Source organism: Herpailurus yagouaroundi, unplaced genomic scaffold, assembly GCF_014898765.1.
Source record: "Herpailurus yagouaroundi ecotype Mexico unplaced genomic scaffold, PumYag 182, whole genome shotgun sequence".
Lineage (NCBI taxonomy): Eukaryota > Metazoa > Chordata > Mammalia > Carnivora > Felidae > Herpailurus > Herpailurus yagouaroundi.
In genome coordinates, this window is record NW_024412413.1 from 4320617 (window position 1) to 4337974 (window position 17358).

The following is a 17358-nucleotide window of genomic DNA, read 5'->3' on the forward strand; positions in this document are numbered from 1 at the left end:
CCCCCCCCCCCCCGGCGCCGACCCCCGCCCAGCGCTCCCGGCCCCCCCGCCGGCTGGGACCCCCACCCTCCACCCCCCGTCCTCCACAAACCTCCCGAGCGCCCACCCCCGCCGCTGGGTGCCCACCGTCGCCCCCAGCCCCTGGCCCTCCACCCCCAGCCCTCCGCCAACCCCCCCAGGGGGGCCACCCCCTCTCTGTGCCCCCAGCCACCAGGTGCCTTCCGCCCCAGGGCCTCGTCCTCCGCCACCACCACCCCCCCCCCCACCAACTCCCACCCAGCGCTCTTGGCCCTTCCCCCTCCTGAACCGTGACCCCTCCGCCCCAGTCCCAGACCCTCCAACAACCACGCGGGGCGCAGACTCCCACCCTGCGCTCCCGGCCCAACGCCGCTGAGACCCCCCACTCTCCACCCCCAGCACCCGTCCCTCCGCCCACGCCTGCCCTGTGTCCCCAGACCCCGCCGCCGGGTGCCCACCCTTGCCCTCCGCCCCCACCCCTCCGTCGCCTGACCCTCTACTCCCAGCCCCTGCCGCTTGCTCTCCGCCGCCGGCCCCCGCCCCCTGGCGTCCGGACCCAGACCCTCCACCCCTTGGCCCCCGCGCCCTCTGCAGCTGCGCCACGACCCCTCCCGCACACCAACCCCGGGTTTGTTCAGGCCCCTCCTCTCCTTTGCGCTGGCTCCCCGAGCTTCGCGGTGGCTGCTCCCGCCCTCCTCGTTCCCTCTTGTCACCAGCGCGCTGTGACGGCGCACACGCGGGTTGCGTCTTTTCCCACAGCGTCCGCTCATTTCAGTCATAAAGCGAGGTTACCATACAGCAGGTTCGGGATTCCAGACTCAGCGACATTTCGCCACCCGTGTAACTTAGCTTCTTTCACGTCCCGCAAAGCACAAGGCACAAAAAAGCGAGATGAACAGGAGGTAGGAAGCTAACCAGCCCACCCTGGAGTCCGTCTGAGCGCCCTGTTGAGAGGAGGCCTCGGTCAGGGTCTCTGCTCAGTACTTCCCGCTAAGTCCAAGCCGGGAAGGACCTCTGTTCTTTCCTGAGATCAACCCTGCAGAGCCTTCCACCAGCTGCCGTTTGGAAGTGGTCAGACATAGAGGGGTCAGTGTCTGGGGAGTCTGACACCTGGCTGCAGAAATCCTCTTTTTTAAAAAACGTTTGTTTTGAGACAGAGCGTAAGCAGGGGAGGGGCAGAGAGAGAGGGAGACACAGAATCCGAAGCAGGCTCCAGGCTCCGAGCCATCAGCACAGAGCCCGACCCGGGGCTTGAACCCACGAACCGTGAGATCACGACCTGAGCCAAAGTCGGAGACTCAACCGACTGAGCCACCCAGGCGCCCCCCCCACCCTCTTTTTTTTTTTTTTCTTAATTGAGCGAGAGAGATGGAGAAAGTGTGCAGGCTCACGTGCCCAAATGGGGGAGGGCAGGGGGAGAGGGAGGGAGAGACTCTTAAGCGGGCTCCACGCTCAGCTTGGAGCCCCCACAAGGCTTATTACCCTCCTGATGGTGAGATCACAATCTGAGCAGAAATCAAGAGTCAGAGGCTTACCTGACCGAGCCTCCCAGGTGTCCCCCACATCCTGTCTTTTTAAAGGGGTTTGATCAGGCCTGGCCTTTGCCGTCCTCTCTCTTTCCTTCTGCTGATTATCAGTTCTGACTGTGTCACCGGCTGATGCTGGTCTGGGCGATATCGGGTCTCAGCTGCAGTGCCCTGAGCTGCTCTGTCGTTGACACAGGCCCCTGCTTGATGTGAGTGGCTCTGTCTTACTCGCTACACTTCTCCTCACCATCCCCTTCCCTTCCTCATCCAAAGACGGAGAGTGAGATCTGAAGGAAATAATTGGTTCTAAGGAGGCTGAAAAACATTTTGGATTCAAGGAACTTTCTACACAGGAATATTGTAGTAATAATGGCATGCATGGAGTCTCACCAAGTTCCTGGCACCCCTATTTCTGTTTAACCCTCATAAATGGGTATTATCCCATTTTATGGTTTAGGAAACAGGTTCAGAAGGGCCAGATGACTCTCCAATGTTGCCCAGTAAGGGGCAGAGCCTGGACTTGAGTCCGAGTTCGGGCCTGACCAGGCTCCCCACCGCTCTGTGATAAGAAACAAGAGATGTAATGACCCCGGCTGCTGGAGGGCCTGAAATGATAGTTACTTTGAGATTTTCCCTAACTCTCGAGTCTTCTTTTGGCTCTCTCAGTCCAGATTTCCTTTCTGAGCCTGGAAACCATTCTTGGGTTGAAAGATAATGTTTGCCTGAATAAATTAACTTATTTGACAGACCTTGAGTAGGAAACTGAAATTTGTGTTTTCCTGGCACTCCAACCTGACGTATAATTATTATGAAACTGTTGTGAAACTTCTGTTGCTTTATAAAGATAACTACTGTTTAATGTTTTCTTTGCAGTTAGTATACGTGAAAGAGTAGGTAAGCTTGGAAATATGCACATAATTGAGGATTTTCATGCATCTTCTGTGTAATATACTTCCTCATTCACGCTTGATTCTGTTGTCAAAAAGACACTGAAAAGATAATTATTATAAACATTCCTTACGTTCTTACCCTAACCTTCACTCATATATCAGGTTACCAGACCCACCGTCAGTTGATTTTCTTTGCCTTTTAACTGGTGATTATGTGAAGGGTTGCTCAATTCTGTTTTGTACTTACAACAGTGTAATATTTTGAATGTGTGTTTACGTGAAATCCTATACTACAGTCAGCCTAAAACACTTGCCCATTACCACTCAAGATCCTGTTGAAGTGATGTTTTGAACTTTTTAAAACTAGTGCCAAACTGTAAGTTTCAAAATATTCTTATCTCTTATCTTAATTCAACAATACATATTGTGATTAGCAACAAGTCTTAAGGTTATTGTGCAAATGCCTTCACAAATTCCTCTTGTCCCGGTGCCCTGGAAGCTGCACTTCCCTCTTGAGAATTTGTGGTAACCCAGAGACTTTGCTTGGAACCATAGAAAGCCAGTCATGGATTCTTTTAGCATTGCCTTTAATATAATCTCTCTACAACAAAAATTTCTGGTTTACTTATTGCTGAGTTTCGCATGAGCTATTCACATTCTCCTTCTATACAAAGGCTAAAATTCAGTATAATACTCATCCAAGACTAATTTAATGGGTGGTATTTCACTTATATTCATTGGAACACTTGCTAATAAGTCATCTTTTAATAAATAATCTTACGGAATTACTGGCACATTTAGGTAGATTTTATTAAACCAATTGATAATTACCTGTTACATTCATTTTCTCTTAAACTTCAATTTAGCTAGTTAGTCATACTTTTTGTAATAATTTCCTATTGTCACCACCTGTCAAAATTTGACATGTTCTCATTTGTTTTTAGTAAATCTAATGTTGATTTTTTGTGGTAGTGGGAAAAATCTCATTTTGATTTTAACCTTAGTGTTCTCCACTTGAATTTAGCAAATAGTTTTTGCATATACATAGTGTTAGAAGCAGAAGAAGGTATGTATTATAAGACAGCTTCTGCTCTCAAGGTTTAGGGAGTATAAGAAAATACACGAATTAGGGGCGCCTGGGTGGCGTAGTCGGTTGAGCGTCCGACTTCAGCCAGGTCACGATCTCGCGGTCCATGAGTTCGAGCCCCGCGTCAGGCTCTGGGCTGATGGCTCAGAGCCTGGAGCCTGTTTCCGATTCTGTGTCTCCCTCTCTCTCTGCCCCTCCCCCGTTCATGCTCTGTCTCTCTCTGTCCCAAAAATAAATAAATAAAAACGTTGAAAAAAAAATTTTTTTTTAAATAAAAAAAAAAAAAAGAAAATACACGAATTGAAATAGAAGACCCAGTAACATTGTTTATAGAACTTTAAGCAAGGAAAATACTAGATCTGATTTGGGGAGGTATGGACAAGAAGAGGTCAAGATTAGGGAAGGTTTTCTAGAGGAATTATCATTTGAACTGGCTCAAAGAGTAAAGAGTATTTTTCCAGGGGTTTGGGAAGGTCTGTCGGTGGGACAGCTAATAGTCCAAATTGGTGAGAATGTGTAGAGGAGCGGCAGGATATAACGTTGAAATCCTTTTGGGTCAGTCCTTGCCAGGGTGATATATTTAACTTTATGGAAGAAAATGGTAGACTTTGAAGCATATTTAGCAGAGAAGTACTACAAGTGTACCTGAGTCCTCTCCACCTCTGTTTTAAATCCTTCCCCCTTTTATTTTGTAATTCTTTCTCTGGATTTTATCTTTCTCCCTTATTGGGTAGTTTTCATTGGCATTAATACATGTCTTATTATCACTCTTATAGAGGGTATATAGCTGTATGAAAAGAAAGTATAGTACAATGTTAATTGTAGAATTCAGTGGTAAATGTATGGGTGTTTACTATGAAATTCTTTCAACTTTCTTGTATGTTTGAAAATTTTATAGGGGCGCCTGGGTGACTCAGTTGGTTAAGCATCTGACTGTTGATTTTGGCTCAGGTCATGATCTTACTATATCATAGGATTGCACTTTGGGCCCAGCGTGGAGTGTGGAGTCTGCTTGGTATTCTCTCTCTGCCCTTCTCCCCCACTTGCGCTCGCTCTCTCTGCCTCTCTCAAAATAAATAAGTTGAAAAAAAAATTTTATGAAATGCTTGGGGGAAAATCCCTTGAACTTCACTGTCTCTTTAGGCTATTGCCCCAGTTTATCAATACAGTGAAACTCTGAGCCATTCTCAGTGCTCTTGATTCAGTTTTCAAGTGTGATTTCAAGTTTTCAAGCTCCACTGAAATTTCTCTATGTCACTGTTGACCTACATCTTGTAAGAGTCAGTGGCCAATTTCCTATCCTCATTCCCTTTGATATATCAGTGGTATTTCATTCATTTAAAAATGATTGAATGCCTACTATATGCCATGTACCATTCTCATCAGTGAACAAACATAAAAATCCCTTTCCATATAGAACTTACATCCAAAGGTGGAGAGACAGACAACACACTAAATATGAAAAGTATATAGAATATTAAAGCGTTAAGTAATAAGGAGAAAAATAGAAACAGAGATAGGAAGTACTGGGGGTGTTTTTAAAGAAGTTGGTCAAGGGAAGGTCTTGCTGTCTAGGTGGCATGATAGATCACATTTCATCCCTCCCTTGGGTCACTTGGCTCTTTTTGACTTTGTGTACCAACTAGGTTTTCTCCTGTTTCACTGGCAAGCCCTCAGTTGTTGGCTGCTTCTCCCCGGGTCTCTTAAGCACTAGAATCCTCCCACCCCCTGGAAACAGGTCCTTTGTCTTTCTCTTCCCTGTGTTCTTTTCCCACACGATCTTATTCAGTTTCATGGCTTCAAATGCCATCCTTATGCTACTGACTTCCAAAATTATATATCTAGCCTATAATATTCAGCATATTTTCATTTTTTGCTACTTCTAGTAGACCTAGAAGTCGCCTAGCTGGCTCAGTCAAGTTCAGACCCCACGTTGGGCATAGAAAATAAAATCTAAAAAAAATAAAGTACCATAATCAGAAAGAGTAGCAAAGTTCCTCTCCCCCACTTCCACGAGACAAACTTATTCCTTCCTAGGTCTTACCTGCTTGGTAAGGGATGCGGTTTACTCATTTATTCAGACCAGAAACCCAGAGTCATTCTTTATTCCTCCTTCCACGCTCCACTTCCCTCATTTAATCTTCTATAAATCCGAATAACTCTACCTCTGAAATACATCCTGAATCCAGTTGTTTCTTGCCATTTTTCGCCACTATCACAATCGAAGATGCTAGAGCTCTCATTTGGACTATTGCTATAACCTCCTAACACATCCCTCTGCTTGCTTTCTTGTCTGCCTACAATTCATTTTCACAGCACCCAGAGTGAGTGGTTAACAAACAAAGGAAATCTATAAATCAGAGCACTGCCTAGCTTAAAACTCTCGAATGGCTTTCCCCCACACTTGGAATGAAATCCGGTATTTCTACCATGATCCACAAAGGCCTTTATGATCTGGCCTCTGTGTATTTCTCTTCTTTAATATTCTTTTTCGCTGTGTTTACTATGCTTTGGTCAGAATTGCTTTTCTTTTTTGCCTTCCTTACACAGACCAAGCTTATTTCCATTTCAGGGTCTTAGCATATGCTGTTCCTTGGACTTAGAATGCTTTACTCCCGGAGTTTCATATGGCTGCCACCTAAATGAATTCTCCTTCATCTTTAAATAAATTCTCCCTGTCACACCCAGAACGCTAACCTGTGCTCTTCCCTCTTTTGCCACTACTCTCAGGGTTTCAGGCTCTCATCATTTCTTCCTTGGATTAATGCAGTAATCTTTTAGCTGAGTTCCCAATCTTTGGTCTTACCCTACTTTAATCTGTGTGCCACTCTGTTCCCTCAGTAATCTTCATTTGTTTCCACAAGAAAGAAGATCCATTTTATTTCTTGATAGATGAGGAAAAGACATTTGAAAACATTCAATACCTAAAAGGCTGATGGGTTCAAATTAAACAGTTTTGGCTAGATTCCATCATAGGTGATGTTGTGTATTTCTCATGGTATTACATCACCTAACACCTATTTGTTTTACCACTAGTGATGCTAAGATTGACCCCTGGATTAGGGTGGTGACAGCGATCACTACATTGTGCAATTAGTTTTTCCCTTCTAACTAGTCTGGTCTCCTAGTGTTGCTTTGACATTATCCAAATGTTCTTTATCAAGCATTTACCCAAGTTTTTTAAATTTTATTAAGTTTTGAATTTTAATATGATACAGTGTTTGAAAAATTCTATACATTGCTCAGCATTCATCACGATAAGTATACTCTTTAATCCCCTTTACTCCCCATAACCTATTTCACCCATCCCTCTACCATCTATCCTCTGGTAACTATGTTTGTTCTCTATACTTAGTGTTTCTTGGTTTGTCCCTCTCTCTCTCTCTCTCTCTCTTCCTTTGTTCCTTAAATGCCACATGAGTGAAATCATATGGTATTTGTCATTTCCGATTTATTCCATTTAACATTGTACTCTCTAGCTCCATCCATGTTGTTGCAAATGGCAAGATTTCATTCCTTTTTATGACTGGGTACTACTCCATTGTATGTACATGCCACATCTCCTTCATCCATTCATCAGTTGATGGACACCTGGGCTGCTTACATACCTTGACCAATGTAAATAACGCATCTATAAACATAGGGGTACATATATCATTTTGAGTTAGTGTTTTTGTATTCTTTGGGTAAATATCCAGTAGTGTGATTACTGGATTATAGGGTAGATCTATTTTTAATTTTTTGAGGAACCTCTATACTGGTTTTCAGAGTGCTGCACCAGTCTGCATTCCCACCAACAGTGCACAAGGGTTTCTTTTTCTCCACATCCTGGCCAACACCTGTTGTTTCTTGTGCTTTTGATTTTAGCCACTGTGGCAGGTGTGAGGTGATACCTCATTGTAGTTTTGATTTGCATCTCCCCGATGATGAGTGATGTGGAACATCTTTCCATGTGTCTGTTGACCATCTGGATGTGTTCTTTGGAGAAATGTCTGTTCGTGTTGTCTGCACATTTTCAATTGGATTATTTGTATTTTGGGTGTTGAGTTGTATAACTTCTCTACATACTTTAAATAGTAATCATTTACTATGTCATTTGCAAAGATCTTCTCCCATTCCACAGGTTGTCTTTTAGTTTCATTAATTGTTTGCTGTGCGGAAGCTTTTTTTTTTTTTTTTTGATGTAGTTCCAATAGTTTATTTTTGCTTTTATTTCCCTTGCTTCAGGGGACCTATCTAGAAACTATTGCTACAGCTGATGTCAGAGACATTACCCTGTGTGCTACCCAGATGGTTTTAATGCCAAATAATATTTATGACTGAATCAGCATTTCATTAAGGTTTATAAAACTGAGGCTTTTTTTTTTTTAAAGCTTATTTATTTTGAGAGAGAACATGCATGTGCATACTTGTGTGTGAGCAGGGTAGGGACAGGGGTGGGGGGGACAGAGAACCCTAAAGCAGAGAATCTCTATGCTCACAGCGCAGAGCCCAATATGGGGTTTAATCCCACAAACGATGAGATTACGACCTGAGCTGAAATCAAGAGTCAGACGTTTAACCCACTGAGCTACCCAGGTGCCCCCCATTCAGTTTTAACATAACTATGTTTATGTTTTAACATAACTGTGCCCTGATTCTTGTCATTGCAAATATTTTTTCTTACTTTGAAAATAATTCCTAACATCACTAATATACTTATTTGCTTAAATCTATAATACAGAGAAAATGATCTTAAAACTACCAATGCCAGTATCATTACAAACAATAAAGATACTAAAGAAAATTTAAAGTTCTTTTATACTTCTTTTTGGTGCTTGAAATACATCCCACTAAGAATGTACAGTCAGAATTTTGTGATCTGAGGTCCCTTGAAATAAACCATTTCTCAATATGGCTATCACCAATTTAATATTCACTTAAGTTTACTTATTTCTGTTTTTGAATTTTTATTTTTAATTTTTTTAGAGAGAATCTTAAGCAGACTTAAGATACCGATGTGGGGCTCAAATCATGATCCTGAGATCATGGCTTGAGTCGGACGCTTAACCAACTGAGCCACCCAGGCACCCTTCATTTATAGAAGTTTTAAATTTTAGTTTTTTTTTAAAAAATGACAATACATACACATATTTCAAAGCTCAAAACTCTATATAAAGGTATACACCAAGAGATCTTGCTTCTGTACTGTTCCCCTATCAGGTAGGGTCCCAACAGGAAGCAGGTGGCACACTCAGATGAGGACAATTTGTGGAAGATTTGTTTACAAAGGGAGTAATTACAAATGTGTGTAAGGCTATAAAGGAATTGGAAGGACTAGAGGAATTGCAGGGTTAGCATGATGGATCTTTCACCACCCAAGGCCCAGAGAGGAAGGAACCCAGAAGGAAATTTGAAAGGGTGGTGACCTATTGAAAGACACAGCTAACTAGAAGCCACCTCACAGAGAGGGAAGTAAGGGAATAAATACCCTGACCCTATTCTTTTCCTTCCCTCCTGCCCGAGCTCCCCTTTGGCCCAATCCAAGTAGAAGCCAAAAGGCATGAGAACCTATTGATCCAGGGCAGAAAGCAGGGTAGAAAATGGACCAGGAGGAGCTCCTGGGTGGCTTAGTTGGTTAAGTGTCCAACTCTTGATTTTGGCTCAGGTCATGATCTCATAGTTTAGTGGGTTCCAGCCCGTGTCAGACTCCGTGCTGATGGTGCGGAGCCTGCTTGGGATTCTCTGTCTCCCTCTCTCTCTGTCCCTCCCCTACTTGTGCTGACTCTGTCTTTCTCAAAATAAATAAACTTAAAATTAAAAAAAAGAGAGAGAGAGAAAAGAAAAGAAAGTGGACCAGGAGAGGCAGACAGGTATCCAACTCAGTTTCCATGTCCTGCTCTTCACCTTGTATAGATGACCATTCATTTCTTGATCGTCTTTCAGTGTTTTCTTTTTGCAGATGCAAGCAAATATGTATGTATTGCTATCTCTAACTCCTCACTTCTCATTACATCAAAGTTCATAGTTAGTTTTTTACTATATATGCTGTTATGCACTTTTTTTACTTTATCCTCTTCTGTTCTCTTTCTGCTGTGTAATTCTCCATTGTGTAGCTGTTATACAGCTATTTCAAACATTCCCTTAATTTTTGGACACTTGAGTTGTTTCCAGTCTTTTTCTGTTAGAAACAACCTGTAATGAATTGCATAATTGTGTATTTGCCATTGTACAGTTGTGCACATAAATCAGGGAGATAGATTTTTAGAAGTGGAATTGCTGGCTCAAAAGATGAATGGATTTAGATGAAGTGTTAGTATCCAAAATATATACAGAAGCTAAACAACTCAACACCCAAAAATCAAATAGTCCAATTAAAAATGGGCAGACAGCAGGAGCAGACATTTCTCCAAACACATCCAGATGGTCAACAGACACATGAAAAGATGCTCCACATCACTCATCATCAGGGAGATGCAAATCAAAACTACAATGAGGTATCACCTCACACCTGCCACAGTGGCTAAAATCAAAAGCACAAGAAACAACAGGTGTTGGCCAGGATGTGGAAAAAAACCCTTTTGCACTGTTGGTGGGAATGCAAACTGGTGCAGCCACTGTGGAAAACAGTATAGAGATTCCTCAGAAAGTTAAAAACAGAACTAGCCTATGATCCAGCAATCGCACTACTGGGTATTTACCCAAAGAATACAAAAACACTAATTTGGGGGCACCTGAGTGGCTCAGTCAGTTAAGCGTCCAACTTCAGCTCAGGTCATGATCGTACGGTTGTGAGTTCGAGCCCCACATCGGGCTCTGTGCTGACAGCTCGGAGCCTGGAGCCTGTTGCAGATTCTGCATCTCCCTCTCTCTCTGCCCCTCCCCTGCCCACTGTGTCTCTCTCTCTTTCTCTCAAAAATAAATAAAAACTTTAAAAACCCCCCACAAATTCGAGGGGATATTCCACCCCTATGTTTATAGATGCATTACTTACATTGGCCAAGATATGTAAGCAACCCAGGTGTCCATCAAGTGATGAATAAAGAAGTGATACATATATATATATATTTACATTTATATATCCACACACACATACATATATATATATATATATACCACATACATACATACATATATGTATACATACACACAGTGGAATATTATTCAGCCATAAAAAATGAATGAAATCTTGCCATTTGCAAAGACATACATGGAGCAAGAGAGTATAATGCTAAGTGAAGTAAGTCAGAAAGACAAATACCATATGATTTCATATGTGGAATTTAAGAAACAACAAATGAACAAAGCAAAAAAGAGACAAACCAAGAAACAGATTCTTAACTATAGAGAATAAACAGATGGTTACCAAAAGGGAGGTATGTAGGAGGATTGAAAAAATAGGTAAAGGGGATTAAGAGTATGTTTATCATGATGAGCATGGTGTAATATATGAAACTATTGAATCACAGTATTGTATACCTGAAGTTAATATATGTTCACTATACTGGAATTCAAATAAAAAATAAAGATGAATGGATTTATAATTTCATTAGCTATTGCCGAATTTCCCCTCTATAGGAGTTGTATCATTTTGTAACTCCAACAACAATATATGAAAGGGTATGTTTCCCTTCTGCCTCACCAAAGGCACGTGTTTTCAGAGTTTTGGAATTTTGCCGGTACGATAGAACTGGTAGTCAATACAGTTTTAATTTATATTTTTCTTATTATGACTGAGCTTAAGTATCTTTTCATATGTTTAGGCGCCTTTTATATTTTTCTCTGAATTGCCTTTTTATATCCTTTGCTCATTTTTCTGGTGGGTTATTGTCTGAGAAATCTTGATAAAACATGTCTGAAAAATTCACTGCTATTCCTAAAATCCTCCAATCGTTTCACATCATCTTCAGCATAAAGTTTAATTTCTCTCTTATAAGCTCTGCTCCACCTATATAAAATTATTTGCCATTTTTTACTGAAATGGTACCATGCTCTCTTCTCGGTACCTATGACCAAGCTGTTGTCTTTTCCTGGGATGGTATGTTTACCCCCTCCCCAAACTTCTTAATTACCCTTTAAAACTTAGCCCCGAATCATCTCCTGCTAAAGTCTACTCAGAGCCTCCAGTAGCTAGTGCTTCTCTTAAGTGTGTCTAGGTGTGTTAATTTTATTTTAGAATTTACTATAGTGGATTATAATTCTCTGCTTTTTGTTGGAAGAGTGTATAGATTTTGGATTCAGACACCTCCAAGACATACAATTTGTTTGACTTTGAGTCTCTACTTTTTAATTTATGAAACACAAATTAAAACCTACTTCATAGGATTGTTGCAAAGACTGGATAACAGATGTAGGAGTACAGCTAGGAGACACCTGAATGTGGTGTCAACAAGGACTTGAATGGGCAGAAGGATGGGAAAGAAGGAGGAAATGGGAGGAGGATGTGCAGAATTGGAATGAAAAGGGACTTAGCATGTTAGTTAAGAAAGCAAATGAATGGAAATATTGAGGTTTGGAGACTGGAGAGTGATAGTGTAATTTTTATATCTTTGAGTGATGATGACCTAAAAGATAATTCTTCCAGAATTATTATTTTCCTTATGTTGATTTTGCGTTTTTACAGCAGAGGTCCCCTATCTGACCATTATCAAACTTGGTTTGTTTGTTCGTTTGTTCATTCATTCATTCTTTTCAGCAGATGAGTCTTAAGCTACCACTGGCTGGTCAGTAGGCTCTTAAAATGTTTCCTGACCATCCTATCTGAAGTTATGTCTCCCAGTTACCCTCTATTCCATCACCCAGTTTATTTCCTTACTTACGATACTTAACTCTAGTATGGAATTGTCTTTTTTTGTCTTTTGTCTCTCTTAATAGAACATAACCTTCATTAGGCTGGGAGGTTTTTTGTCTTCTTCTTTTGCTATATCCTTAATAGCTATTAACATAATAGCTATTCAAAAGATATTAATGGAATAAATTAATTTGGGTAAGCAAGTGTTTATTTTAGGCAGATTTTAAATAAGGATTGACCAAAACTGGTTTCTCTTTAATTCTGTTACAGTGAGATTTAATTCAACTCGATTAGTATTCACTTTGTCCTGTCTGGCTTATAATAGCTTTCAGTCAACCCAAAAAGCCATGTTTCATACCCAGTCATTAATTGAAACTTAGCTGAATAAATTTATAGCATTTTAACCACTTCTCATTCTTTTTAGAAAGATTACAAACTGGGGCGCCTGGCTGGTTCAGTTGGTAGAGCATGCGAGTCTTGATCTCAGGGTTGTGAGTTCAAGCCAAGATCGTAAACTTCTAAAACTAAGCCGTATTTCCACTGGCTGGCAGTATTTTCTTTGTATTATCTTCCTCCTGTTCTGGCATTGGAAATTTAAGTTCCTTGCATATATGGGGGAAGGAATGTGATTGATTGATTGATAGGTAGATAGATACAGATGGCAGTAGCAATGACACAGCACCTTGGAAATTGTCTTAGAGCAAACTGTGGGCTCATGATTGTATAACAATTTGGCCTTTGGATCAGGAATGCCCAAGACTACACCCCCCCCCCCCCCCCCCCCCCCCGTTTCAGTGATTTGCTAGGAGGATTCACAGAACTCAGCGTGTAGTTGTACTCAGGATTGTTAGGTGTTACAGCGAAAGGGAACAGAACAAACTCTGCAAGAGGGAAGGCACATGGGACAAACTGAAGAAACCAGGCACGAGGTTCTAAGAATCCTCCCCCAGTGGGGTCACACAGGACAGGCAACTCCTCCAGCGATGTGTAGTGGCAATATACATGAAATGTTGTCTACCAAAGAACCTCAAGCAAAGACTCAGTGCCCAGGATTTTTATTGGGGAATGGTCAGCTAGGCACCCTCTGTCTAGCACAAACCAAAATCTACCAAAATTCCAGACTCCTAAAAAGAAAACAGGCGAGGTGTCCAGCATCAATCATGTCGTATAAACACTTTCGGCACAGTGAGACATTCTTACCAGAAAGTGGTGGAAACTCTCCCAAAATACAAATCCCCAGATGACAGCCAATCTTGTGAGCAGGCCTTTCAAAGGATTGCAGGTTCAGACCTGCTCTATAACTTTTCTGTACCTCCACCTCCTACAATCATAAGTATTCCGGCAACCTTATTCTAGTCCTTGGGATATCTTGGACATACTTAGCCATTTTTTAAAATAGGTGATAGTTAAAAAAAAAAAAATTTAAAAAAAAAAAAAAAGAGAAAGGGGCGCCTGGGTGGCGCAGTCGGTTAAGCGTCCGACTTCAGCCGGGTCACGATCTCGCGGTCCGTGAGTTTGAGCCCCGCGTCGGGCTCTGGGCTGATGGCTCAGAGCCTGGAGCCTGTTTCCAATTCTGTGTCTCCCTCTCTCTCTGCCCCTCCCCCGTTCATGCTCTGTCTTTCTCTGTCCCAAAAATAAATAATAAAAAAAAGTTGAAAAAAAATTAAAAAAAAAAATAGGTGATCGTTAATCATAAAATGGAATGACTGAAATTCAGAGAGGTTAAATGAGTTGCCATAGTACAATATTTAATGATGGAAGAGAGTTGGGTTTAGATCCACTTGCTTAGATCCTTAAATTTAGGCCACTTAATACTCTGCCATAGCTGCATGGAAGAACGCGGTGATCTATATAAAATTGGTCACATGCATTTTAAACATAGACAAGACAGTACTACTCTTTAGACATGTGTATTGGCTATATTTCACTTTCATTGTTGGCTTCTTTGTCTCTGGGCAAGGTTTTTTATTGTTAACAAGGGATAACTTTTCTCTCTGTCTTTTCTTTCCCAGGAAAATCTAATGTAATGGATGCACTTAGTTTTGTAATGGGAGAGAAAACAGCTAATTTAAGAGTGAAAAATATTCAAGAACTCATTTATGGAGCACATATTGGAAAACCTGTCTCTTCTTGTGCGAGTGTAAAAATTGTGTACGTGGAGGAAAGTGGAGAGGAGAAAACATTTACAAGGATTATCCGAGGTATTTTTTTTGTAGATACTTGCTTATGAGTCCTTTGATTTTTCAAAAGTTAAGTCAGATGACCTGTTTTTTATTTATTTGAAGGGTGTGATTTATTATTTCACTGGCATAGTAAACTAGAGATTTGGAGGTTTTTTTGTTTTCCTCTCTTGGATTGCAAATCTCAGAAGTAAATAATAGAACCTGTATGAGTCTCCACTAAGACTCTTTTTTTTTTTTAATTTTTTTTTTCTTTCAACGTTTATTTATTTTTGGGACAGAGAGAGAGACAGAGCATGAACGGGGGAGGGGCAGAGAGAGAGGGAGACACAGAATCGGAAACAGGCTCCGGGCTCCGAGCCATCAGCCCAGAGCCTGACACGGGGCTCGAACTCCCGGACCGCGAGATCGTGACCCGGCTGAAGTCAGACGCTCAACCGACTGCGCCACCCAGGCGCCCCTCCACTAAGACTCTTTTTAAAGCAGACATATTTGTTCAAATTTCTCTACTGTCAGATAGCATTTTTCTACTGGTTATTAGGTTAAAATGATGGAGGTTCTTTACGTATGTTTAACTTTTTCTTAGTGATGAACTGAGTATATGTATATATACAGACATATATACACATACACATACATACTTACTGAAGTTTAGAGAAAGAGAGAGCATGCATGCGTGTGTGAGCAGGGGAGGGGCAGAGAGAGAATCCCAAGCAGGCTCCACACTGTCAGCAAGGAGCCTGGCACAGGGCTCAGTCTTACAAGTCATGAGATCATGACCTGAGCCGAAACAAGAGTCATATGCTTAACCAACTGAGCTACCCAGATGCCCCTGTATTTTTGGTTTGTATAGAAAGTTTTTGTACCACTGAGTAGCAATTTGAGTGAAATCTATGAATTTGTATTTTGTGATTTAAATCCTATAATTCCTGTTTCCTGAAGAAGCAAGATTGAGAGTTGTTTATGAATATCTTTTCTATATGTTCAGAGTTTACAGAGCCTCCATAATATAGGCATGTCTTGGTTTTGGTTTTTTGTTTTTGATATTTCATTCTGGTGCACTAGAACATGGACTTAATTTTCTAATGTATAAATACTATTTTATTAATAAATACTTGTATACCTATACCTTAATGTGTAATTTAAGTATTTTTACCACTTTATCACCTAGGTATCTTTATTGGTGAATTTTCTTTCTCACTTTTGGGTTTTTACTCAAAAGTCTCTGTTTCAGTAAGGATTCTCTAGCCTACTCTTTATTTACTAAATCGTCATAAATTTATTTTTCCCATCATTATTGAGGTATAATTGACAGGTAAAAAACTGCATGTATTTAGGGGCACCTGGCTGGCACGGTTGGCGGAACATGTGACTCCTGAGCTTGAGGTTGTGGGTTTGAGCCCCAGGTTGGGCCTGGAGCTTACTTTAAAAGAAAAAGAAAAAGAAAAAATGTTAATTTCACAAAATTGCGTGTATTTAAAACCTGTATGCTTTAATATACACTGTGAAGTCAGTACCACAGTTGAGCTAATTAACATGTACCACCTTACATAGTTCCCATTTTCTTTGCATGCAGGCACTATTGTTGTGTGTGTTTGTGGTGAGAATACTTAAGATCTACCCTCTTAGCAGATTTGAAGTTTATAATACAACTTGTTAACTGTAGTCACATTGCTCTGTTAGATCCCCAGAACTTAGCATCTTGCATAATGGAAACTTTATAATACTTGACCAACATCTCCCCCCATTTTTTCTCCCCTTGGCCACTGGCATCCACCATTCTATTCTGTTTCTATGAGTTTGACTATTTTAGATTCCACATATAGGTGCATTCATGCAGTATTTCTGGGCTCTCTATTCTGTGCCATTGGTTTCTGTGTCTGTTTTTATGCCAGTGCCATACTGTTTGGATTACTGTGGCTTTGTGATATATGTTCAGACCAGAAGTGCAATGCCTCAGCTTTGTTTTTGCTCTTAGCCCATCTGTCTTAGTTTGTTTGGGCTGCTATAACAAAACACCACAGACTAGATAGCTTATAAATAATAGAAACTTATTTCTCACAGTTCTGAAGGCTGGGAGTCCAAGCTCAGGTTGCCAGTACGGTCAGATGAGGAGCTCTCTCCTGGGTTGCATACAGCTCATTGTGTTCTCACATGGTGGAAGGAACTAGGGAGCTCTGTGGGGTCTCTTTTATAAGCCCACTAATCCCATTCATGAGGGCTCCACAGCCACAACTTAATGACCTCCCAAAGACCCCACCTTCTAATACCATTAGGATTTCTACATATGAATTGGGGGGGGGGGGAGACATAAGCATTCATCCTGCAACACTATCCTGTTTAAAATTGTAATGTCTGTTCCCTGTCACAGAAACTTCCATATCCCCTTCCCAGCTCTCTTTTACTTCTTAGCACTTAACATTTTCTCACATCTTTATTGTACTTACATATCTCATTTTTGTCTGCACTGTGGGATATATAGGCTCCTTGAGATCCAGACTGTCCTCCGTTTTGTTCACTGCTATAGAATTCTCCTTGGCATAGAGTAGACATTCAATAATTGTTGACTGATTGAATGCGTTTATTAATAACACCTATGTTGTTAACATAACTGGCCACTTCAATAAGAAAAATAATTTTACTAACCTTTGAATAGTTGTTACATGTCTGGCATTTATAGTTCCAATAACAGTTTTATTCTCTTAGGGGGATGCTCGGAATTTCATTTTGATGATAATCCAGTGACTCGTTCTGCTTACATAGCCGAGTTGGAAAAGATAGGCGTGATGGTCAAAGCACGGAACTGTCTCGTGTTTCAGGTAAGGAGCTGTACTCGTTTAGTTGGCTCATGATTTTGAACATGCATCCACATATTTTATGTTGATGT

General features: G+C 41.2%; 1 protein-coding gene across 8 annotated transcripts in view; it reads left to right on the top strand.

Moving 5' to 3' along the window:
- Positions 1-17358, top strand: part of SMC1B (structural maintenance of chromosomes 1B) — a 76175-nt gene that overhangs the window by 640 nt on the left and 58177 nt on the right. For 6 of the 8 annotated variants that reach the window (XM_040490563.1, XM_040490566.1, XM_040490569.1 and 3 more), the window contains exons 2-3: positions 14304-14492; positions 17178-17290. In XM_040490563.1, coding sequence (XP_040346497.1) covers positions 14304-14492; positions 17178-17290 — 302 coding nt within the window. Of the gene's footprint in view, positions 1-523; positions 921-988; positions 1105-14303; positions 14493-17177; positions 17291-17358 lie in introns of those variants that run through there. The other 2 variants (XM_040490564.1, XM_040490565.1) reach the window with 2 other exon arrangements.